Source organism: Micropterus salmoides, unplaced genomic scaffold (genome assembly GCF_014851395.1).
Source record: "Micropterus salmoides isolate LMB-PRFRI ecotype aquatic unplaced genomic scaffold, ASM1485139v1 Ms_hic_scaffold_20, whole genome shotgun sequence".
Classification (NCBI taxonomy): domain Eukaryota; kingdom Metazoa; phylum Chordata; class Actinopteri; order Centrarchiformes; family Centrarchidae; genus Micropterus; species Micropterus salmoides.
The window spans coordinates 11396535-11420181 of record NW_024041151.1 but is presented as its reverse complement, the minus strand read 5'-3'; the positions used below and the strand labels follow the sequence as shown (position 1 = coordinate 11420181).

Here is a 23647-nt window from a genome sequence, read left to right as displayed (position 1 = left end):
TGCATTTAATTCTGGCAACCTGTGGGGAGTTCACAACCATGGCAATAAAATCCTACATATGTTGAGTGTCACGGCGTGAATTTTTTTTCTGTAAGAGTGGTAAGGTTAGGCTGTGAGTGTTGCATCACTTGTTTGTTGCATTGTATTAGATAGCAATAGTGGAGAGGTTCAAAATGTGGACACTGCAGTTCATTGTACCCCTAAGCCACAGGGGTGCAGTGCTTGGAGCTAAATGCTCCACCTAAACGCTAACATGGCAACATACTGATGTTTGGCCCTAATCCTAACCCTACATCCAGGTCATTGTTTTTGCAAACGTTTAGTCATAACCAAAGTACTGTATTGGACAAATTAGAATGTCGTTCTGGTTATGGCGCTAGAGGAAAAGTCATCCTGTGGGGGACAAGAATGTCTGTACCAAACCTTATTGTCCTCCATCCAATGAATGTCAATGGTGAATCGCATGCTGGTTCTACACAAAACGTTAGTAGGATTCATCCTCTGGGCACCACGCATGTCTGTACAAAATTTCATAGCAATCAGTCCAATAGTTGTTATTTAGATAGATAATAGGTAATAGATATTTCAGTCTGGAACAAAGTGGTTGACCAACAGACTGACATTGTCATCCCTAGAGCCATGCCACTAACAAAGCCAAAAATCAATGTATCATATTTTAAAAAATGGGGAGGGGTCTGCTTGGGGGAACTTAGACGCGTGACCTTATAATTCCTAAAATTATTGCTACAACCCTTGCACACTCGTTTACTTATCTCTATTTATTGTACTTCTGTCTGTATGTATGTATGCCATGTAGGTGAGTCTGCACGTAGTGATTTATACAACTCCCTACACAAGGTTGATCAAAGCTGCTGTATAGATGTTCAGTACATCTACAATTAAGCATGTGAGAACACCAAACAACACCACAGGAACACTAGGCTGTATGTAAGCTGTCCGCCTTCACGCCACCTAACAATAATAGTGTCAGAGCAGCTTAGTGCTTTAATTAGCATTATTATCACCGAGACTGACAGGCAACTTGTATGTGTTTCTGTGAGAGCGACAGCGTGAATGTGTGAAAAACAGGCCAAACACACAGTCAGACTGTTCCCGTGGGCAGGAAGAATGAACACTATGTAAGAGCTTGTTCTGATGCACTCTATCCTGCTCAGTCTGTGAATACTATGTAAGAGCTGCTATCTGGTGCATGACGCTCTGGGCTCAACATGTTCATACCAAATTTGTCTGTCGTTTCCTGCAGGACGAAAGGAGAATCCGCAGGAAACTCCAGCCCCCATTGGATGCATGAAGCATCACAGCAGAGGAAGCACAGCCATGTATGTACGCTCCCTGTGACACTGATTTCCATATCCATGGCTGCACTGCCGGCTGCAGAGATGACTCCGTGTCGTAATCCTGTAGTACCATCTCTAAATAGAAATAGTGACTCTTTTTCCATGAGAGTAAAAGCGACATTCAAGTACATGACTTGCTGCATTTCATCATGTGGTGATGATTTTTAAGTCAACAAGATGATGTGGATCTGGGAGACATTTTTAGATGTATTATTTATCTTAATCATCACACAAGCCCTTAAGGACTTTCCTGTATTAGTTTTTTTATCCTCACGAGAGATCTTGATGAATAGGGACTGTACATAAATTATTAGTTGAGGTGGGTTCAGAAAAGGGGAAGGGTTATGTATTGTTTTTTAGTTGAAGGGAGGGTTGTCTTAGTGTTTTGGGAGAGCAGGGGTTTTTCTTTCTATTTCATGTTTTTATTTAAAAACAAGATATAGATCAAACTATTTAAATCCGAAAAAGGCCTTTTGTGTGCACCATGGATCATAAAGGTGCATTTTGCCATAACTATAATTATTTTGTATGTCTGCCAGTAGAACAATAATGTCAGTTTTTAGATACAATTGACAAAGACCTTTATAGTTAGTAGGGATTAACATTAAACACTATCTCTTTAAAGAGTGGGTCATTTTTTCCACATTCATCTTCACTTTATTCTAATAGAACTGCAGGAAAGTAAAATATATCATATAGAGTAATTTCCTAAGAGATAATGCTTATTCAGCACTACCCAGCCCGATCTACTAATGGGAGAGGCAAATAAAATCTACATCAGAAATATAGAGTAGCTGGGATGCTCTGCCAAAAGGAAGCACATTCCTATTTTTATGGCATTGCTAATTCTTCCCCATATGTGAAATTTGGAGTATGTTAAATGAAAAAAAAGAAACATGTAAAATGTTAGGTTCAATGCCGTATACTATTTGTAAACTCCCTTAATATTATGGACTCAACATCAGACAAGGCAATTAGCATCCATCAGTCAGTGAATTTGATTTTGAGGTGATATCTTGAATTTTCACAGGAGGAAGATTTTCGAACACCTACCAAACACCTGCCAAGCAACGCAAGGCTTTTAACACGTTCACTTACATAACTTGAAGCTGCCCTTTTCTTCCACAGCTGTTTGCTGTAGGTTATTAAGTGATTCAATTGCATTTATTATCCATAGCGCTATACATAGATTCTATGCAGAACTACGGGGGTGGATGCATTTAAATGACCACCTGCACAATCTAATGGATTTGGGAACCATTCATGTCAAGCCTCTTGACATTTTCTGTGAAACTCCATTAACAGAACAGTTTGTGTCCAAGTTAATTTCAGCTACAGCATATAAAACTGGACACATTTAGAGTGTTAGTTAAAGGAAATGTTGTTGTTGTAAATTGTTGCACTTTTTGTTTTTGATTATGTGAAATTATATATATATATTTAGGGAAGTGGAATTAAAAACAACAATGAAATAAAACAACAGAACCAAAAAAGGCAATGTATGTTTATTTTATCAAGGTAGTATAATATATTGCTGTGCTATTCAGTGGCGGAAAGTAAGTAAATTTACTCAAACAGTAGTTAAGTACAGTACTATATAGATACTTCTACTACTACATCTCAGAGAAAATATTGTACATTTTACAAAATTTATTTGACAGATAGTAACTACTTTCTTTTCAGATTAAGATTTTAGTTTTAAATTGTTAAAGATTAAACCAGTGGTTCCAAACCTTTTTGGCTTGTGGACCCTTACAGAAAAACAACAGCTGGAGCCTCTTTTCATATTTCATATATGAGTTGATTGCATGTCCACCACAGACAAAGTTCCCCTTTGGACCTTTCAGATAGTTTCATCATCATGCAAAAAAAGATCAGAGAAAAGTTCAAACTGTGAATATTAATTTGTGCAGCAAAACATTGTTTTGTTTTGTCATTCTTTCTTGCCCCATTACCCTACAGGTTTGGAACCACTGGACTAAAATACCAAACTAAAGCAGTTAAAACTAACTCCACCTCAACCAGCTACAGTAAAATACCACTTACACAATGACGAATCATATTACCAATCTAATAATGTAATGTCTCATCACTTATGGGGGCCTTTTTCTGCAGAATGAGTACTTTAACTTTGGTACGTTAAGTAGATTTTGTTGATAACACTTCTGTGCTTTTATAGAAATAGGATTTTGAATGCTGGACTTTTATCTCTAATAGAGTACTTTCACATTGAAGGTACAGTCTCATTTTGTTTAAGTAAAGAGTCTGAATACATCTTCCAACACTGCTGCTATTGAATTGAATTTTATTAAAACTGTATAGGCGTTTATGTTATCCTGTTAACCCTATGTAAACACTAATTGATCATATAGCCTCACCTGAGAGTATGCTCCTTCACATGTCTGACTAAATTCGTAAGATGCATAAAATAGCTTTTCTGAAGTAGCCCAAAAAACCCCACTAAAATAAAAAGTAGTTCGATTCCCTGCATTCTCTCATCCACATCAAGGTTTTTAATATTCAAAACACGTGGGCTCATGTTCAAATGTACAAAATGTGCATAAAAAGTTATTTGAGGACAGGGGCTCAATCAGGTGACTGTCTGGAGTTTGTCTGGGCAGCCAGCAGGGTCTTTTAACAGCATGTCTGGTTGTTCTGTTCTGTCTGTGAACACAAAAAGGACTCTCTGTACCGTGTCGTGACTGTCTGCTCGGCTCTGCCTTCAAGAACTCCGGAAACAAGCCTCGAGATGGAGAAGGAGGCTGCAACATCCGCGTGATCATCGCTGGTGCACCAATGGCTTTCCACCGAGCAAACTGAGAACACCGGTATCCCCTGCCGCGCGTGAGGAAATGGGAGGGTCTGGGGAAAGCTCGGTCACGCTGCGTGGGTGGGTGAGTGTATAGTAAAGGAGCTGCCGCGGTGGTATTTAACAGAGAGCCGAGGAGAGCTCAGACAGGACGAAGCGAAGCCCGACAAAGCCAAGCGATTTCAGCACCAGCGCGACTGGACAGCGACAAGTAGACCAAAAAACCCAAACTATCTAACAGCCATCATGGTTCTCATCTGGACTCAGTTCGGTATGAAGCACAAAAATGTCAATGTCAAGTGCAAAGTGCGGGTCATGCACAGGGGTGACAGCTCAGGATCATCATCATCAGCGGTAAGTACATTTTTGAGAGTTTTTGTTTTCAACTTTTTGTCATTTAGAAGCATGTAAATCATTCATTAAATCATCATTTACCCAAATTATAGAAGGTAAGCACGCTGATAGAATACATAAGTTTCATACAAGGCATTTGTATAAGTAAGTTCGCTGTAAAACAGTAACCGTTGTTGTACCGGCATCTTTCTGTGTTGGTGCACTGTTGAATTAGATGTCTGTTGCTATGTAGCCTATTCATTCAAATGCTAGAGTCGTTGATTCGCGTTCAGCCAATTGCTACAGAGAATCTCGGTCGTTGGGGGTAAATTGTTTACCCCTCACGAATCCCCCACACACGATTTCCCCCCTTCTCTCACGTTGTGCTGTGCATCAGCTTATGCAATTCATGGATATGCAGTTGCACAGCGGCACAGAGATAATGGTGTTTTCCCAGAAAGTGTTTTTGCCAGGGGCTGATTTTCTGCATATTAATAAAGAGTATGCAGCAGAATGTAACAATTTAAAGATGTCCATGCCTAATTGCCAAAAAGTAAATGCTTTGACCAGGTTTTGATCAATGGCATATGACATGTAAATGGTCTAATGCCTGATTGTTCTTGTTTCCACAGGAAAGTACCAAGTCTGAGCAGGACACGCCTTGCCTGTCCATCAAACCCACTGGCAAGGACTTCTATAAAATCCTGGGTGTCTCCCCTGAATCCAATGAAGATGAGATCAAGAAAGCCTACAGGAAGATGGCTCTCAAGTTCCATCCAGACAAGAACAGTGATGCTGATGCAGAGGACAAATTCAAAGAGATCGCAGAGGCCTACGAGATCCTGACAGACAGCAAAAAGAGAAGCATATATGACCAGTTTGGAGAAGAAGGTGAGAGGAAGTTTTGACACCGTTTCATATACACGGATAAATAGCTCAAATAGGAACTGCCATCTGGCTAATTACAGTAACAAAGGCTGGTGTGTTAACTATTCATGTCATCATCAAGGCTAAACACTGAAGTGCAGAGGGAGGATCATGACTAAAACACTTCCACTCCTATTAAACCAGCTAAACATGTGCATCTATACTAGATTTTAATTAATTTAATTTAACTCTTTGTTTTCTTTGTGTTTTTAGGCCTTAAAAATGGAATGTCAATGGCGGGCCAAGGCAACGTTTTTCGCAATAATTTCCCCAGTGACCCCCACGCCACCTTCTCCTCCTTCTTCCATGGTTCTGACCACTTTGACATCTTCTTTGGCTCGGATGCTGACAGCGAAGATGACCTATTCAACCCCTTCAGGCGGTTCCCCTTCAGCCACGTGGGAGGATTCGCCGGCTATGAGGGCGGTCTGCGAAGAGGCCAGCGGCGGCTGCAGGGCAAAGAGGTGGTGCACGACCTGCTGGTGACCCTAGACGAGGTGATGCATGGCTGCACGAAGCATATGAAGATCGCCCGCAGCCGCCTCAACCCAGACGGTTGCAGCCTGCGATCTGAGGACAAGGTGCTAAATGTGGTGGTGAAGAAAGGCTGGAGAGCAGGGACCAGGATCACCTTCCCCAGGGAGGGAGATGAGACGCCCAACAGCACCCCTGCAGACATCACCTTCATTCTCAGGGACAAGGAGCACACCCACTACAAGAGAGACGGCTCCAACATCGTCTACACAGCCAAGATCACCCTCAAAGAGGTGAGTTTGGTGCATTTACATCAGGCTTAAAGGTCTATTAGAATTAAGAGTTTCACTCTCACAGAGTCTATAACTAGATATACTATGCAATTCTGCCAACTACTAACACCTACTCAGAGAAAGGCTAAATCCATCCACCACATCTTGTCCTTTATATAACCACTGAATGATGCATTCTCTGAAATACCAAAGAAAATGGACTACTGAAAGGCATCAATAAGACATAGGGCAGAAAATACAATCTGTGCCAAATGCAGGGAGGGTAAAATGTTAGGACAGAACACAATGTTCTGTTATGGGTATCTGAGCCCCCAGCTTACAATGGGCTGCAAACCCCCGCTAACAGAACAGCAGCAGCAGCCTGCCAACGCCTCTGTTACCTCATCAGCTCCTGCAGAGTGAGAGAGGGCAGGAGCTAAATTTAGCCTCAGAACCGACTGCCCCCACGAATCGCACTTAACTCTCCCTCTCAGCTACTATGTGTGCTACAGACTCCTCTGCCTCTACAAGGCAGGCAGGGAGACAGCTCTTTTGGCTCGCTCTGTCGCTGGCTCTCACTTCTACCAACCCACACACAGATAAGTAGGGTAGCAGTCACAGAGACTGGCATTTCAAAGTGCTCCTCCATCTTCCTATGGCTCCCTTCAGTCACTAAAGCACTTAACTCCCACACAGAGCCAGTGAATAGAGCAGCGATTATAACATCTGTAACACCAGTTTGTTGCATAACACAGAAAGAAGAAAGACAGACGCTCCATATTTATCTGTTATGCAACTTGACACTCTGAAAGATCAGGCATTTGATTGTTTCATTTTTTTAAAAGTGTACTTCACCCCAGTCAGGCCACTCAAAAAGCGTTATGAAACATGTTCCAAATATAACAGGTCTACAGAACTAACTGTGTCTTCTTTTTTTTCCCCACCAGGCTCTCTGTGGCTGCACAGTAAACGTCCCAACACTTGACAACCGGATGATGCCTCTACCATGCAGCGATGTTATTAAACCAGGTGCTGTCCGGCGGCTGAGGGGCGAAGGTCTGCCCCTGCCCAAGAGCCCATCCCAGCGAGGCGATTTGGTGGTGGAGTTCCAGGTGCTCTTCCCCGACAGGATCCCACCACAGTCCCGCGAGATCATCAAGCACAGCCTGGCCCAGTGCTAGCCTGCTTTATTTAAAGACCTGATTGACGCAGCTTCACCATGTGTGTGTTGTTATCAGTTCACAAAAACACGGCCTTGCCCAAGGTGCTAGTATCGCAACCAATCACAACCTCTTATGTGTTTGGAAATGGCAAGCAGCGCTTAAGTGAGGAGTGACTTTCTGCAGGTGTTAGGCATGATGCACAACAACTATGATGCTACATGGAGCAGTGAGTTCAAAACTGATGAATGGGGTCTTTGGTATCTGAGGGCATCCATTGACTCAATAGCCTTTCTCTTGAATGAAAAGATAATATGTACTGTTATACTTGCAAACCTATGGCAGGATATCAGTGTGCTAATAAAGTCTGTATAGACTTCCTTAAACCGGAATGGTAGAAATGTGAAGAAAAAAAAACAACAACTTTGTTATAGTTATATGGTGTTCATATGACTGATCTTTTGCATTGATTTATTACAATAGCAAAATGTACTTGTGTACAAAGATCTACTTTGTGTACAAAAATTTAAAACATTGTCTCTAAGAGAGATTCATCTGTCAAATGTTCTATTGAATTATTTGAAATGTTTATATATATATATAGATAGATAGATAGATAGATATATATTCTGCAACATTGATGTATTGTTACCTGATAGAGACATGTTTGAAAGCATGAAAAATAAAGAAAAACAAAAATGTACTTCTGTTCTGCACTGTTCTTTGTGATAAATAAGGTATTTGCAAGACAGCATACTTGTATAGGTGGACTACAAAAAAGGTCCTCAAACTGGAATGTAACTAAGTACAATGTCCCAAGTGCTGTACTGAAGTATAAATTCAAGGTATTAAGTATTTCCATATGCAACTTTATACTTTGACTTTAGAGATAAATGGACACTACAAATACATGAAGATCTTATAGAATAATGTGCATTTCTGTAGATTAAATTACCTTATATAAAGAAGCTAAAATTATCTCAACTTTAACCAACTACAGCAGTAAAATGCAACATATTCATTAATGCAGCAGGAATATTGATCCAACATCATCATATAGTGCATTATTCTGCACAATAAGTAGCCTACATTCACTTTTGATACTTTAAGTAGGCTAATAGTTCTTAGATACCTCTACTTAAGTAAAGGATCTGAATACTTCTTCCAGTGTATTAGACATTGTAGTTCATAAAATGACAATTCAGAGTGTAACTACACTGGTCCCATGAAATAAAGGCCATGCATCATACAGATGTCTTTTGAAGATTTATTTTATCTCTCGCTATCTCCTTTGTCCACAAACACCGTGAAAACTATAACAAGTATAAGTATAAGTAGGCTACATACAAAAAGTTTCAAATATACATCTCTCAATCATTTTAGTTTCTCCAGCAAGTGTATGTTAATAGGCCCAAACACATTAGCACAACATACAAAACCTAATAAAATTACTGAAAAATTATAACATTTCCCATGTAAAGGCACAGAAACAAACATTTTACACAAAAGTAAAACAAATGAAAGACAACTACTGCGTGCCCCTCTGACCAAGTGCAGAATAAGGTATTTGGGGCTGTATTTAAATGTGTCTTTCCTCCTCATCCATGTTGGCTCTTACCCATGCCACAGACGGATGGACTCAAATAATGATGAATTTGTGTCACAAACATACAATAAACATGTCCCTGAGATGGTACCACAGAGCGCAAAAATCATGCAGAACTCAATGCAGTGATGAAGGAGTCTGACCACCTGCTGCCATCTCGCGGTAATTGGTTGGTATTACAACGCGAAACATCGTGCACATAATAGGACACACCTGTTGCTCTGTAATTTATGTGGCTGCCAACTGAATGCGCGTTGGATAGGCTAGTCTTCTCTGATCAAGCTTGTGCTTTGTTATCACTGACTGTATCAATCTACAATGATGAAGGCAAGGGTCATAAAGGATAATATTCACGTTTGGATACTGTTTACATCGGAGAAGCACGCTGGCATGTTGCAATTAGATCAAAAATACTTTAAAACACAAAGTAGTCCACATTGATTGACACGCCAAACCACCTGCGCATTCAGAGACAACGTGAAATCTCAGTTGAGACCAGCAATTCTCTAAAAGTCACCCTTTACGTCCTCTGGAATGAAATGTCTCAAATAAGTCAGACCACACCATCAGATCAGACTGAAGGTTACCCTGTGACAAATTTGACTTTGGTCGTCCTTTTGCTCATACCCTGCGTGGTCATTCTGCTTCTGCTGAACTGCTTGTTCCTGGGTTACAAGTTATTGATCCTGTCAAAGAAGAACAGACAGAAGCGAGAGGACACAGAGGAGATGCTTTTGCAGTCCACCCTGCAAAGAGTCCGGAGAGTGTCCGACGTGGCCTTCCCCCCGCTGCACGACGGGAGGAGAGCTTATATGTCTCTGTCCGAGCCTGTCCTGCCCCATCCTGTCACCTCTTCCAGGGCTTCATCCAGGGAGAGGGCCGGGTTGGATCACAGGATCCGGCTCCTGAGGCCAGAAGGTGTCACCGGCTCAGGTTCCCTGAGGGCGCCGAGCACCATCCGGGCCACTTCCACTGCGGCTGGTTCTACCCCAAGACTCGACCTACCCTCCAGCTCACGGACATACGGCATCTGCAAAGCGGGCTGGTGTAAAAGCGCACCGGTTTTACCGCAGTCCAGTGACTCAGAGGCTGAAACAAGAGTGAACCTCGTTCCGCCCAACTCTCCAATGGTGAGTGGACCCCTATGGGTGTAAATTGCTTAAGTCAAGGGTGTTGTTGTGTGCATGGCCATATTGAGGCACAAATGAGCTGCTGGGCCCCTATTACCCCCCTGTTACTCCTCTCAGTTCATTGTGCGCATTATTTCTGGAATAATACTGGGCCAAGGATTTTCATTGTGGTAAATTGATTAAAAAATTTTTTTTAAAATCACAAATGATCACCATGTAAGCTTAATATGAGGTAAAATAGTGAAGGTCTTGTATCTAGATTTTGACACTGGGCCTCAAGATCAGCTGATAAAGCAGGACCCATCTTTAGTCAGTTAATATGCTTTAGTTTACTATAGTGCCACATTACCAAACAAAGTTAAATTAATAAAGTCAAACAGTTAGGTTGGGATTTTTGAGGGTCCCTGTCTGGCAGTCTGGGGGCCCCGGGCACTTGCCCACTTTGCCCAGCTGGCAATCGGTGAACCTGAAAACTTTCATGGTATCTGAAAAACAAAAACGTTTGATTCTCACTCATTGCTTGACCTATGTATATATTATGTTATTATACATTTGGTTATCACCACAAATATTTCAGCTCATTGCTGTAAAATTGAAACAATTATAAAATCCTAATGTCTGTGTCCTCCTTCTCAGTGAAATCGGTTACATTTTGCTTCATGTGTACAGTTTCCAAGCATTGCTGTCATATATTTGATACCCTCATATTTCTAGTAATTACTTAGATATACTAGTATATCTCAGATATAGCTCTCTGTCTCTCTCATCTTTGATCAGCAAAAGCTCTCCTTACTAGGTGCAGTCTTTAGTGATAACGTGTTTATGTAGGTGGAGCTCTCTGTGCCTGTTCCCCTGTGTTAACTGTCACCCAACCCTGCTTTTTTGGTTTATTCTAAACAAATTGGAAATGTATACTCAGATTATTCTTCTAAAAATGACAAAATTGAATGTCCACCCAATATCCAACCTCCAGTATAATGCATTAGGTAGGCCTAATAAAGTATTCCTAATCCATAGTGTGAGGTCTATATTTTTTCCTTTGTTCACAGCAGGAGATGGGTCATGTGGGTCACATTCATCGGAGCAGTTCTTACGAGATGCTGACAGGCGTGAACCCAGGTGTTGCAGCACATGTGTTTGACAAAGTACACATGGACTGCGAGTACACCAGCCCGCCTTCAGAGACATCCTGCCTGAACACATCTGCAGTGGGTCCTGGACTGGACAGCGACTTTGGTGCAAGTGCAGGTATGCTTCAGTCTCCTTCGCTGCACTGCAGTCAATGTGGCTGTCATTAATAATTTTACTGCTGCATCAAGTAGATGGAGTGGTATGGTACAAAAAAGTTTCATATTGTTGAGTAAAAGGGGTGACAAGAGAGGACACTAATTGCACATCAGTGCTGTTTGGTTATCTTGATCATTCACACAGAATCTCACCAGTGAGGAACATAAATCATCTTGCTTTCGGACTGGTGGTACAATAGATTATTCATATAAAGAGTAGTTTAACAAATGACTTCAAAGGAGTCCTGTGTAAAGTTAAAGCTGAAACATTTATTTTTAAATAACAAGTTGTGAGTGTATTAGTTTGTGGATAACATGTTTAGCACTGATTGCAAGTTTTGTAGTTATGTATGCAATATATATCTATATAATTTGAATAGTCGATGTTAATGTTGAATGAGGCAACTGTAAATAATTTCATTGCCTTCTTTGTAGGCAAAGAAATATGCAAATGTACAAATGCTACACATTTGGACAGCCATTTGTTGTTATAGCACTGGATTAATAAAGGAAAAAAGTCTAGTCAAGTATGTAGTATACTATATATTTTTCTTTAACTGTATAGAAAATTGCAGCTAAGTCAGCTGAATCTGTTATGGAAAAGTGATTTTGCTCATTGTACCTTTTGCTACAATATATGGCTAGGAAAATTGTTTCTTTTGCATTGTCAAGCTTTGACACGAACACCTAAGTAAGAGGCGAGTTGTCTGGTGACAGTGAATAAGGTACTACAAACGGTCAGGGATTCATCAAGTTTCAACGTTTGACAGCTTTATTCCCCTTAAGTCCCCTCCACTCAAATGTGTTTTGATTGTTACTTCATTTGGATGTTGCAGCTTGTGCAGAATGTTGTGTGCGTGCAGAGTTTTTCACTAGCATGACTGGCAGGGTAAAGTTTCTCTGTTACCTTGAGTCTGAGTTTACCTTTAGTGCTAGTTTGAAAGCTAGTCACTGTTGAGTAGGCTATGCAACTTACACAAGTGTGGAAACATGAATCTCCAGCGCACATACGCTGAGACTGGAGTTTTCAGTGAAGTGGGAGACACTTTGCATCCAACAGTTAAATGATTGAAATGAATAGCATTTGCATATTAGACAGACAATTATTGAAAGCATAGTATTTTTATATAACGAAAAAATAAAAGTTTTGAAATATGCATGCGATTTCTTTTCAGGTGTCTCCCTGCGGATTCTGTCAGCAGACAGTGATGGCCTGTCCAACGGTGTTCTGGCTTCAGCCTTGGAGTGGGATTATTATGACCCCTGCTATGTCAAACAGAATAATGTGCCCAAACATAAACACCACAGACCTGCAATGCACACTAAACAGTACTGGGTGTAATACTTCGCAGCTGTCAGTGTTATGAGTAGTTTTAATATTTTTTATTACTTTTTAATTTTATTTAAAAACCCTATGCAGGTGTTTTGTGGAAAAGTCTTAATTTATTTAGTTCGTCTCACTAATAATCACTCAGTACACGTTTAAAATTTATAAAATAAGGAATGCACTGTCAATGTATTTGTTCAAATTGTAAAATATTTACTATGCACCTTTTACTTTAGTTATTGTGAAATATTTACTATGCACTTTTTTCACTTATGTTAACGTAAATTATAGTCTTTCATATGAACTGGTTTGCTAGATCAGTTTGTTTTCATAAGCATTCACATTAAGAATTAAATTCACTATTTGTGTTATGTTTTGATTCACTCTAACCAATAAAGACAGATTTATAATTGTCTGCTTCTGGATTACTTGTCTTTCCAATGAAATCAATTAAATTATTGTCAGACAAGGAGGCAGAATAAAAAACACGATTCAGTAGGTCAGTACAGAACATTACTGAAAACACTCTTGTCAGTGCAAATTACAGAATGTAAATGCTCTGTATAAGTGTCAAAGCGCTTTTACACTACATTGCATTCACCACCACACACATTCATACACTGAGTCTAAGTGCTCAAACAGAAACTAACATTCACACACATTAATGCATTAGTGCAACAGCCACCAGGGGCAATTCAGGGTTCAGTATCTCACCCAAGGACACTTCGACATGAAGTCTGGAGAATTGAACCGCCGATCTTTTGATTAACAGGCAACCCGCTCGACCTCGCGAGCCACAGCCGCCCCATACAAAACAGACAATAGACAAACATTCTGGTCTATGCCAGTCTGCTGGTACCAGCATGTACCATCAAACATGTTTTTATGCTAATCAATATCTTAATAGGATTTGTCCTGGTTTTTAATTTGCCAAGTGTGACTCACCAGCCACTATAGTGTGGTTGGTGTTAAGTGTTTGGTGGGTTTTGCCCCTTTGCCTTACAGTTTTACCCTGTAGGAAAAGAGACAAGTACATAACTGATACTGGGCCTTTACCACAGTCTAACACTGAGCTATTACGAGAACCTAATTTAAGGTTTGATGGTTGCTTGTCATAAGCACTGGGGCTATGGTTGGATATATAATAGACTTTTTTGGCCTTTGTCTGTGGTTGTACTAGCGGATGATCAGGGTGTTCCTGCAAAAGTGAATAAATAAATACAACTATAGCAACCTCCAAGCGAATGGAGGAAGATTATTCAGAAGACATTTAAAGTTTCAGTCAGTTTCTTTGACATTTCAGTTGAATAGCTGGTTGTATGATCTGCCCTAGTTGCCGCTATCACATTGTTCCTGTTAATTCATTGAGAGTGGCAGCCTGTCGTCTCTTTTTTCACAATTTTGCATGCTTTTCTGCAATGTGACTGATCAGTGAGATTAGTCAAGTATCTCAGGTGTACACATGGCCTCTCAAGCTGTATTAAAAATCAAGTTGGGACGATTTCAAACATTTGCTCTTTAATCATGGCAAAGATGCAACATTTAAAATTCGTATAGTAATGGGGTCTATTGCTCACTGTCAGTAAGTGACCACATTTACACATGAAGTCCCATTTGTCTTTGTGGTTTTACAATGTATTGATTTTGATTATCAGAATTGCTTTCATAAAAAAGGTAGGAAAGGCACAGCAACCAGAACAGAAGCCCATCATGTAATTGTTCTGCTTTTTAAAAAGGCAAAATTTTACAAATACATGTGGCTATCTGCATTGGTTTCACTATTTCACTGCAAATTGTGTTGTGATACAATATATAATTACACCATCCAGGTATTGGAAAACAACAGTGCTCCAAACACAAAGTCAACTAGTTGGAATACTTTATTCTCTTAAGAGATCTCTGTACAATAACAAGTGCTTCTTCAATTTATTTATTTTTTTAAAGTTCATAGAAAGTATAACTGACGCTGCACAATGCAAACATGAAAACAGCCAGACCAAGAAGCATCCCTTTACTCAAAGCTAGAGAGGAAATTCAACACAGTCTGCTTGAGCTTAGCATCAGATGCCTCTGAGATTTTGCCATCAGCCCTGCAATCAAGAGGAGGTTGGTTACAAAATACATACAGAACATAAATTGCAATGCCAAAGTCTAAATGTCGCTGCCCAGAAGCCCTTTAACTTACCTAATAGCTGCCAGCAGGTCTTGGTGCTGGCTCAGTATGTGCTGCAGGAACGCCTTTTCGAACTTTGTGATTTTGCTAGGCTCCATTTTGTCCAGGTGTCCCCTCACACCAGCATAAATGACTGCAACCTGTTCTTCGATAGCCATTGGAGCTAAAAGATGAAAAGCATACAGTCACAGCTGTAGAATGCATAAATTTTCTGAAAGAGATGCCTACTAAGGGAAACTGAATGCTTAATGTAAATACGCACAGTACTGTCCCTGTTTAAGGAGCTCAGTCAGACGGACACCACGGTTCAGCAGCTGCTGAGTGGCAGCATCCAGATCAGAACCGAACTGAGCGAAGGCAGCCACCTCACGGTACTGGGCCAGCTCCAGCTTCATGGTACCAGCCACCTGGTGAGGGACAGAAGTGAACAAGTCAGAATCAAAGATGTTCATTGTGATGAAAGCTGGAAGATGGGTGATTACAAGGAAGTCTAACCTGCTTCATGGCCCTGGTCTGGGCAGCAGATCCGACACGTGACACGGACAGACCGACATTGATGGCCGGACGAATACCCTTGTAGAAGAGCTCAGTCTCCAAGAAGATCTAAGTGAGAAAACAGCACTTTATTATTATTAATCTTAATTTATAGAGCACTTTTTAAAATCCATGTTTCAAAGTGCTTCAAAAAGGCAGCGAAAAATAGAACAGACTGTAGCTTGCAGGATTGTAATTGTGATGAAGCCTGTCACACGCTCACCTGTCCGTCTGTGATGGAGATGACATTAGTTGGAATGTATGCAGACACGTCACCAGCCTGTGTCTCGATAACGGGAAGGGCTGTGAGGGAGCCGCCGCCAAAGTTCTCGTTCATCTTAGCAGCTCTCTCCAACAGACGGGAATGCAAGTAGAAGACGTCTCCTGGGTAGGCCTCACGACCGGGGGGACGACGGAGCAGCAGGGACATCTGACGGTAGGCAACGGCCTGTAGAAAAAAAAAAAAGAGATTGGGTTTGTCAAAATGATTTACAGCACTTGGTTATCCCGGTTTTAAAATCCCCTCCAACAAGCCAATTAAATAAAACTCACCTGCTTTGACAGATCATCGTAGATGATCAGGGCATGCTTGCCGTTGTCTCTGAAGTACTCTCCCATGGAGCAGCCAGAGTAGGGAGCCAGGTACTGCAGTGGAGCGGCGTCAGAGGCAGTAGCAGACACCACGATGGTGTACTTCATGGCATCTGCATCAGTCAGCCTCTTCACCAGCTGAGCCACAGTGGATCTCTTCTGGCCGATAGCAACGTAGATGCAATACAGCTTCTTCTTCTCGTCAGTTCCTTCATTGAAGCGCTTCTGGTTAATGATTGTGTCGATGGCAATTGCGGTTTTGCTGCAACACAAATTCAAAAGACTAAGCGATGCACTGAAAAACAGGACCATGTTATACATAAGTGAATCTCAATTGTGTGCTTTGGGGCCCAATATTCTCCAGGTTTAATTCCTAAAAATAAAAAAAAACACCACTACACCACCTTAAAGTGCACTTGAAAGCGTTTAAATGAAGAACAGAAGGAAACAATAATCAGACTGTTGTTCATTCATGTCAGTGTTTAAATGTAAGACTACAAACTGACAGAAGGTTAAACTACCACAAATCACAACAAGTAAAACGTACAACATATTATATACACACTCACAATATTGATTATTTGTTCCACCCCTTGTCAGCATTAGCATTTCCACTGCTGTACCAGCATTTCAAAATGCACTAGGAATAACATCAAATGCTGCCCGTGCTAAACTATTCACTTTGAGCAGAATCCTCTTACCCAGTCTGCCTGTCACCAATGATGAGCTCACGCTGTCCACGGCCAATGGGGACCAAACTATCCACAGCTTTGATGCCAGTCTGCATTGGCTCTCTCACAGAAATACGGGGGATGATACCGGGGGCCTTCAGACCCACACGCCTGCGGGTATTGGAGCCAAGGGGGCCCTTTGAGGAACAAAAATGATCAGGAGTGCCACCAACTGATTTAATAAGTAAAAGAACCCTCTGTTATAATAACCCAAGAGGGACATTTACAAAAACAAATTAATCCACGCAGACGATACCCAGCTGTATATCACTGTATGTCCAAATTACTACAGTTCTATCAACAGCTTGTTTGCATGACATGTCTGACATAACCTTTCAGGACTTCTTACAGCTTAATTAAATTAAAACTGAAATTTCACTTACTGGAGCAAAAGCTGAGCGAGAGAGCTTTCTCACCCATGACCTTAGTCATTTACACTCAGCACCAAGGTCATCACTGATCCTGACCTAAATTGTGTCATGTTAAAACGTGACTAAAGTATCACTTCTGTCTAATGTGTCTAAGACAGCTATTAATCACTGGTTACAGCTCACACAAAACACAGGCAGAACAAGTTCTGATAAAAAACAGAGTTAAGTCATTACTCCAATTTTTTAAACCTGTCTGTCTGTCACAGAAATAATTTAAAGATTATTTGATTGGTTAACCAGTCCAGTGTGTAGGATTTAGTCTTAGGATTCAGACTGCCACCGAACAAGTAGCCCTCGCCTCACTCGCAACCTCCTCTTCCAAGCCTGTGGGAGAACCCATGGTGAGCGCGAACTCACAAAAAATGCTAAAGGCCCCTCTTCTAACATGGCTTTCTCCTGTTTTTACCTACCAATTATTTTATCCTATCTTGTGTTTTTCCCATCTAACTTTATCCAATTTATCATGTCCGAATTGTTTTATTGTAAATGTCAATATCAATTGCTTTTATGCATTTTAATGCACAAACTGCGCTATAAAAACACCATTTATTATTATTGTTATTATTATCATCATCATCATCATTTACCTTTCCATCGATAGCATTTCCCAGAGCATCAACGACACGGCCCAGGAGCTCTACACCAACAGGCACATCTACAATGGCACCTGTTCTCTTGACAATGTCGCCTTCCTTGATCAGCTTGTCATTACCAAACACCACAACACCAACATTGTCGGGCTCCAAGTTCAGAGACATGCCCTAGATGAGAGAAGAAACAACAGTTACTACCATTTAGATGTGTGCCATACCATTTCGCTCACGATATATCGATATTAGGGCTTACCCTGAATAGTCAAAGATTCGATGCTTTGATGGGAGGAGCCTGATTCAACTGCCAATCCCACCATTGATGCTTGGCAGCAGTGTTATGAAACGAGGATCATAGCATTTTGGCGATATGGGGGGGGCTCAATGTCTGATTTTACATTGAACTATCAGTTTTCTCCCAATAAGTTAATACACAGCCTATTATATGATAAATACGTAAATGCTGTGCCTTTCTAGTCTTTGTGACCACTCAAAGCGCCATTCACACACATTCAGACACTGAGCCTAAGTGCGTCAATAGAAACTAACATTCTAGGGCTGCACAATTAATCAAATATTGATCGCGATTACGATTTTAGCTTCCCACAATTAAGTTAACATGATCAACGGCAATATTGCCGTTTAAAATGCGTGCTCCGCTCAGGAAAACTACATATCAAATCAAGCGCTTCCTAAACTCAGCGCCAAGGGGATTGCTGCTACAGTCCAGAGTAGACAGCAAAGTCCATGATTCTGCATGTGTCTGCTGCGTCGTGGCTGCCGGAGCTGGTCGCGACCCCTTCTACTTAATGCTTGGGAGTCCATCAGCCCCGCAGCTCGTCCCAGAAGCGTGCCAGAGCAGCTCTCGGCTTCGCTCCACGAGTCTATTTTTGACAGAAGCCGTGTCAACATCGAACATGGCAGGAAGCCAGACACAGAACAGCATAGAGAATCCGGTCAATTTCCAAAATAAAACACCCTGCATACTCCTGATCATAAATCGCAGCCTACAACATTGCCTACTTAATCATAGAAGAAGCACAAAAAACAAGCACTGATTACCAAATCACCAAAATCTAAACAGGTCAGCAAAATCAGCCTGGCACAACACTCTGATTCTGAAATGCTCCCTGTGGCATATGTCATGCAGACAACCGAACAAAACCGGGTCACACAGAGCTGTTGCTGGTAAGCAGAGTAGAAGCCATAGGTAGTAGCACAAAGGAAAAAATAACAACAAGGCAACAATATGCTCAGCTCCTGAAATGCGTTTGAGACGCTTCCAGTAGAAGCTAACGCTGTGCAGAGGCAGCAGTAGCCGGACTCAGTGGACTTCCTGGGTAAAACGTTATATTTTGCTTCTTGGAGATGATGCATTTTAAGGACTACTCTTATTTTAATGCAAAGACTTGTACATTATCAGATATGGTAATGGCCATAATCATTCAGCCCTATAACATTCACACAATCATACACCGATGGAACAGCCATTGGGGGCAATTTGGGGTTCAGTAACTTGCCCAAGGACACTTGCCCACAACATACCACCTGAGACTGAACCGACGATCTTCCAATCAGCAGGCAACCCGCTCAACCTCTTGAGCCACAGCCGCCCCACGGATAAACATATAATGCTGTAAATAAAACCGTGAAATATAATTCTGAAAGCGTGAATAAATCCAAAACCCAACCCTTAAGGAAGGGGGCATCAGTGAGCATGTGTGGCCGTTGCATGTGTGTGTGGCAGAAGAAAAACGCTTGCTGAAGAGACACAGTACCAGCTCCACTGATGTTGTGCCAAGTTGTCTGCACCTCGTGGGACATTTGAATCATTTATCACCATTGATGAACCACACAAAGAAAATTAAACCTTTTTTAATTCACTCAAAGCAACCAACAGTCTTTTGTACAGTATCTTTACAAATAGACACTACACAATACAACCAGTAATGTAAATTGGTGTCCACTATGTATTAGTGGCTATGTACTTTACTCAAGGGACCACTGATTCTGAGAAAGTAGAAAGCATTTCCATTTGCCAATTGCGTTTAACTACAATATAGAGGTTGGTTAAGCGAATTTGTTTGAATCCAATCTTCTCCAACATTCAAGCTGTGGCATCAACCCACTCAGTAAAAAGTCAGAGTTTAAGGGTTACATCATCTGTCTTACCTTCAGACCAGAGGAGAACTCCACCATCTCCTCAGCTTGCACGTTCCTCAGACCGTACACTCTGGCAATACCATCACCGATCGACAGCACGCGACCAGTCTCCTCCAATTGTGCACTGGTGTCAGCTCCCATAATCTTTTCCTCCAGAATGGACGATACCTCGGCTGTGCCTTTAATGTGTATAAATTGTTAATTAAGAAAAGGTCCACTAATTAACAAGTTTAATAACGTTACAAATTAATTAATTTTCTTAAGCAGTAGCCCTATACAAGTTTCAGGAAATACCGACCCGTTTTCTGTAGCCATGGGCTGGCGGTGTGTAGATCCTTGGCTCCTACACATGCTGCAGCAACGTTCTTGGATACCTTTAGGACAATAGGAACAAATAAAGAGATCAGTTTTATTCAGACCAAATAAGTGCAGTGTTTTCTATTTAATTCACTTATTTAAATGACCTAATTCCAATATAAAATCAGTTGCCAATTCATGAGGTACACCAAGTTAAAACTAATGCAGTCTAGTGCAACAGCCCGGCAGTCACTCTTCCATTCATGAAGGTTATAATGTTCAGTTTTTTGTTTTAGACATGTTAATTCAACTTTATGGTCATTTAGAGGCTGAAGTTGGCGCTACTAAAAGAAGGTTGTAATATTTTGTCAATTTCAAATAACTTTAACAACCCTTACCACTGACAGCACAAAAGGTATTTTTAAACTCCACCCCCAAGATGAGACTCTGTGTCTTATGACATTAACTTAATAATAACATTTGGCTGGCGTTTTTATCCAAAGCAACTTACAATTGCTACAGTGAGGAAAATAAGTATTTGAACACCCTGCTATTCTGCAAGTTCTCCCACTTAGAAATCATGGAGGGGTCTGAAATTGTCATCGTAGGTGCATGTCCACTGTGAGAGACATAATCTAAAAAAATATATATCCAGAAATCACAATGTATGATTTTTTAACTATTTGTATGATACAGCTGCAAATAAGTATTTGAACACCTGAGAAAATCAATGTTAATATTTGGTACAGTAGCCTTTGTTTGCAATTACAGAGGTCAAACGTTTCCTGTAGTTTTTCACCAGGTTTGCACACACTGCAGGAGGGATTTTGGCCCACTCCTCCACACAGATCTTCTCTAGATCAGTCAGGTTTCTGGGCTGTCGCTGAGAAACACGGAGTTTGAGCTCCCTCCAAAGATTCTCTATTGGGTTTAGGTCTGGAGACTGGCTAGGCCACGCCAGAACCTTGATATGCTTCTTACAGAGCCACTCCTTGGTTATCCTGGCTGTGTGCTTCGGGTCATTGTCATGTTGGAAGACCCAGCCTCGACCCATCTTCAATGCTCTAACTGAGGGAAGGAGGTTGTTCCCCAAAATCTCGCAATACATGGCCCCGGTCATCCTCTCCTTAATACAGTGCAGTCGCCCTGTCCCATGTGCAGAAAAACACCCCCAAAGCATGTTGCTACCACCCCCATGCTTCACAGTAGGGATGGTGTTCTTGGGATGGTACTCATCATTCTTCTTCCTCCAAACACAGTTAGTGGAATTATGACCAAAAAGTTCTATTTTGGTCTCATCTGACCACATGACTTTCTCCCATGACTCCTCTGGATCATCCAAATGGTCATTGGCAAACTGAAGACGGGCCTTGACATGTGCTGGTTTAAGCGGGGGAACCTTCCGTGCCATGCATTTCAAACCATGACGTCTTAGTGTATTACCAACAGTAACCTTGGAAACGGTGGTCCCAGCTCTTTTCAGGTCATTGACCAGCTCCTCCCGTGTAGTTCTGGGCTGATTTCTCACCTTTCTTAGGATCATTGAGACCCCACAAGGTGAGATCTTGCATGGAGCTCCAGTCCGAGGGAGATTGACAGTCATGTTTAGCTTCTTCCATTTTCTAATGATTGCTCCTTTTTTCACCAAGCTGCTTGGCAATTTCCCCGTAGCCCTTTCCAGCCTTGTGGAGGTCTATTTTGTCTCTAGTGTCTTTGGACAGCTCTTTGGTCTTGGCCATGTTAGTAGTTGGATTCTTACTGATTGTATGGGGTAGACAGGTGTCTTTATGCAGCTAACAACCTCAAACAGGTGCATCTAATTTAGGATAATAAATGGAGTGGAGGTGGACATTTTGAAGGCAGACTAACAGGTCTTTGAGAGTCAGAATTCTAGCTGATAGACAGGTGTTCAAATACTTATTTGCAGCTGTATCATACAAATAAATAGTTAAAAAATCATACATTGTGATTTCTGGATATATATTTTTTTAGATTATGTCTCTCACAGTGGACATGCACCTACGATGACAATTTCAGACCCCTCCATGATTTCTAAGTGGGAGAACTTGCAGAATAGCAGGGTGTTCAAATACTTATTTTCCTCACTGTATACACGCGAGAGGTCGCATGCCTTTGGAGAAACTAGGGGTTACATGTCATGTCACAGTGGTGGACAAAGGTATGTGTCTTAGCCACTGCGCCATCCTCCCCCATAATATAAAAATGTTATTATCAGTTATATTTGTCTGTATACAAAAAAAAAAAAAAAGGTGCAATATCTTTCTTACAAAGAGAACACAGTATGTCAGCAGACAAACTATTCTTTCATCCAAATTGTTAGAAGAGTCTTTGAGGAGTTTGGAAACACCGCTATATGTGTTGTTAAATGACTTCATGTTTTTTTTTTTTACAAACACCACCAGGTATTAATTTTTCAGACAAACAGTTATGCTTATCTCTGTGACTCATGTAAAGTTAGTGCATGAGAGGCACAAGCTAGGACTAAACCCAAATAAATTATATGAGCCATTTCCACTCAAATACAATTCTAAATGACTATTAGTAGCTAAAATCTAAATTAGACATGAGTATTTCTACTATTATTATTTCTTAACTTGTGTATTCTTCTAATATATTAAAACATTTGAGAAGGGCTCCAGGTCATGCAGTCTGCAGAGTCACAGGAGAGTCGTCACCAATACTAGCCAGGAAGTATAATATCCAGACAGAAAAGTATTTATATACGCCTCCCCTATACATAAACAGTTTTACAAAGCTTAGCATAGCAAATGCTTTTTGCAGTGAAACTAGCATGCGAAGTCAGACAAAGCTGACCTTCATTACCAAAACACATTCGTCATTACGGCACGTTTGATTAATCATATCCAATGACAATGCATTAACACCATAACACACAGCTAAGAGATTAATTTTCTCGTCCAGTCATCCTTAATAATGTAACGTCACTGTACTAGCAGAAGGGCGGCTTGTTGAAGTCTGTCAGCTACTAATGTTAACAGAAGGAACTAGCAATGTGAAGGGCCCGGTGTCCTCCGGTGTAAAGACGTGTGCATGCACAACACCGCCTTGGTTTCTACACTGAATACAGTCGGGATTTCTCTGAAGAAAGTTGACACAAATCGAAACACAAAGGAGGTAGAGTTGCTTACAAATCCAGCCCGTCGGGGGAGATTGCGGGCAAGGGCCGCTGCAACGCGTACTGACAACATGTTGGTGTCCTGCCGAGTCTATCCTGCTCCGGAGCGGGGAGAGAAGGATGGCGGACACGGTAACCAATTTGTAGAAAGGTCATAGTGACCCGGAAGTAATTCAAAATAAATTACCTTTTCTTTATTTTTTTGTTTTTTATTTTTGTTTTATGTTGAAAAAACCGTATGGTGCGTAATATTGTCGAAGGCCGGATGGGTCATAATTGTATTAATAAATAGTAAATA

General features: G+C 41.1%; 3 protein-coding genes across 4 annotated transcripts; 2 read left to right on the top strand and 1 right to left on the bottom strand.

Annotated features, from left to right (window-relative positions):
* The first annotated feature begins 4227 nt into the window (after positions 1-4227).
* Positions 4228-8520, top strand: zgc:122979 (uncharacterized protein LOC641576 homolog). The gene is made up of 4 exons (XM_038734492.1): positions 4228-4521; positions 5133-5391; positions 5641-6194; positions 7121-8520. Exons 1-4 carry the CDS (start codon positions 4414-4416, stop codon positions 7352-7354), a joined length of 1155 nt encoding a protein of 384 aa, XP_038590420.1. The 5' UTR covers positions 4228-4413; the 3' UTR covers positions 7355-8520.
* Positions 8521-9390: 870 nt separating this feature from the next.
* On the top strand, positions 9391-13097 carry hwa (huluwa). Of its 2 annotated transcripts, none has more exons than XM_038734494.1 (3): positions 9391-10069; positions 11122-11317; positions 12531-13097. In XM_038734494.1, the coding sequence occupies exons 1-3, from the start codon at positions 9479-9481 to the stop codon at positions 12695-12697; spliced, it is 954 nt and encodes a 317-aa protein (XP_038590422.1). In that variant the 5' UTR covers positions 9391-9478; the 3' UTR covers positions 12698-13097. The 2 variants fall into 2 exon arrangements, with proteins under 2 accessions (XP_038590422.1, XP_038590421.1); XM_038734493.1 differs by having other exon boundaries at positions 11119-11317.
* Positions 13098-14544: 1447 nt separating this feature from the next.
* Positions 14545-23514, bottom strand: atp5fa1 (ATP synthase F1 subunit alpha). Its single transcript, XM_038734058.1, has 11 exons — positions 23363-23514; positions 20194-20269; positions 19905-20074; positions 17730-17903; positions 16682-16848; positions 15942-16242; positions 15613-15837; positions 15351-15458; positions 15118-15262; positions 14868-15018; positions 14545-14772 (listed from the first exon to the last, which is right to left on the bottom strand). Exons 1-11 carry the CDS (start codon positions 23420-23422, stop codon positions 14694-14696), a joined length of 1656 nt encoding a protein of 551 aa, XP_038589986.1. The 5' UTR covers positions 23423-23514; the 3' UTR covers positions 14545-14693.
* Positions 23515-23647: the final 133 nt, after the last annotated feature.

What these genes read in the sequence shown, in the direction of transcription:
- zgc:122979 (XM_038734492.1), top strand. Translation starts at nt 4,414, where the DNA reads ATGGTTCTCATCTGGACTCAGTTCGGTATGAAGCACAAAAATGTCAAT. An exon ending in TGACCAGTTTGGAGAAGAAG is followed by an intron (nt 5,392 to 5,640) that starts GTGAGAGGAAGT and finishes TTGTGTTTTTAG; the next exon opens with GCCTTAAAAATGGAATGTCA. An exon ending in CCAAGATCACCCTCAAAGAG is followed by an intron (nt 6,195 to 7,120) that starts GTGAGTTTGGTG and finishes TTTCCCCACCAG; the next exon opens with GCTCTCTGTGGCTGCACAGT.
- hwa (XM_038734493.1), top strand. Translation starts at nt 9,479, where the DNA reads ATGTCTCAAATAAGTCAGACCACACCATCAGATCAGACTGAAGGTTAC. An exon ending in TTCCGCCCAACTCTCCAATG is followed by an intron (nt 10,070 to 11,118) that starts GTGAGTGGACCC and finishes CTTTGTTCACAG; the next exon opens with CAGGAGATGGGTCATGTGGG. An exon ending in CGACTTTGGTGCAAGTGCAG is followed by an intron (nt 11,318 to 12,530) that starts GTATGCTTCAGT and finishes ATTTCTTTTCAG; the next exon opens with GTGTCTCCCTGCGGATTCTG.
- atp5fa1 (XM_038734058.1), bottom strand. Translation starts at nt 23,422, where the DNA reads ATGTTGTCAGTACGCGTTGCAGCGGCCCTTGCCCGCAATCTCCCCCGA. An exon ending in ATTGGTGACAGGCAGACTGG is followed by an intron (nt 16,243 to 16,681) that starts GTAAGAGGATTC and finishes TTTGTGTTGCAG; the next exon opens with CAAAACCGCAATTGCCATCG. An exon ending in ACGATGATCTGTCAAAGCAG is followed by an intron (nt 15,838 to 15,941) that starts GTGAGTTTTATT and finishes TTTTTTCTACAG; the next exon opens with GCCGTTGCCTACCGTCAGAT.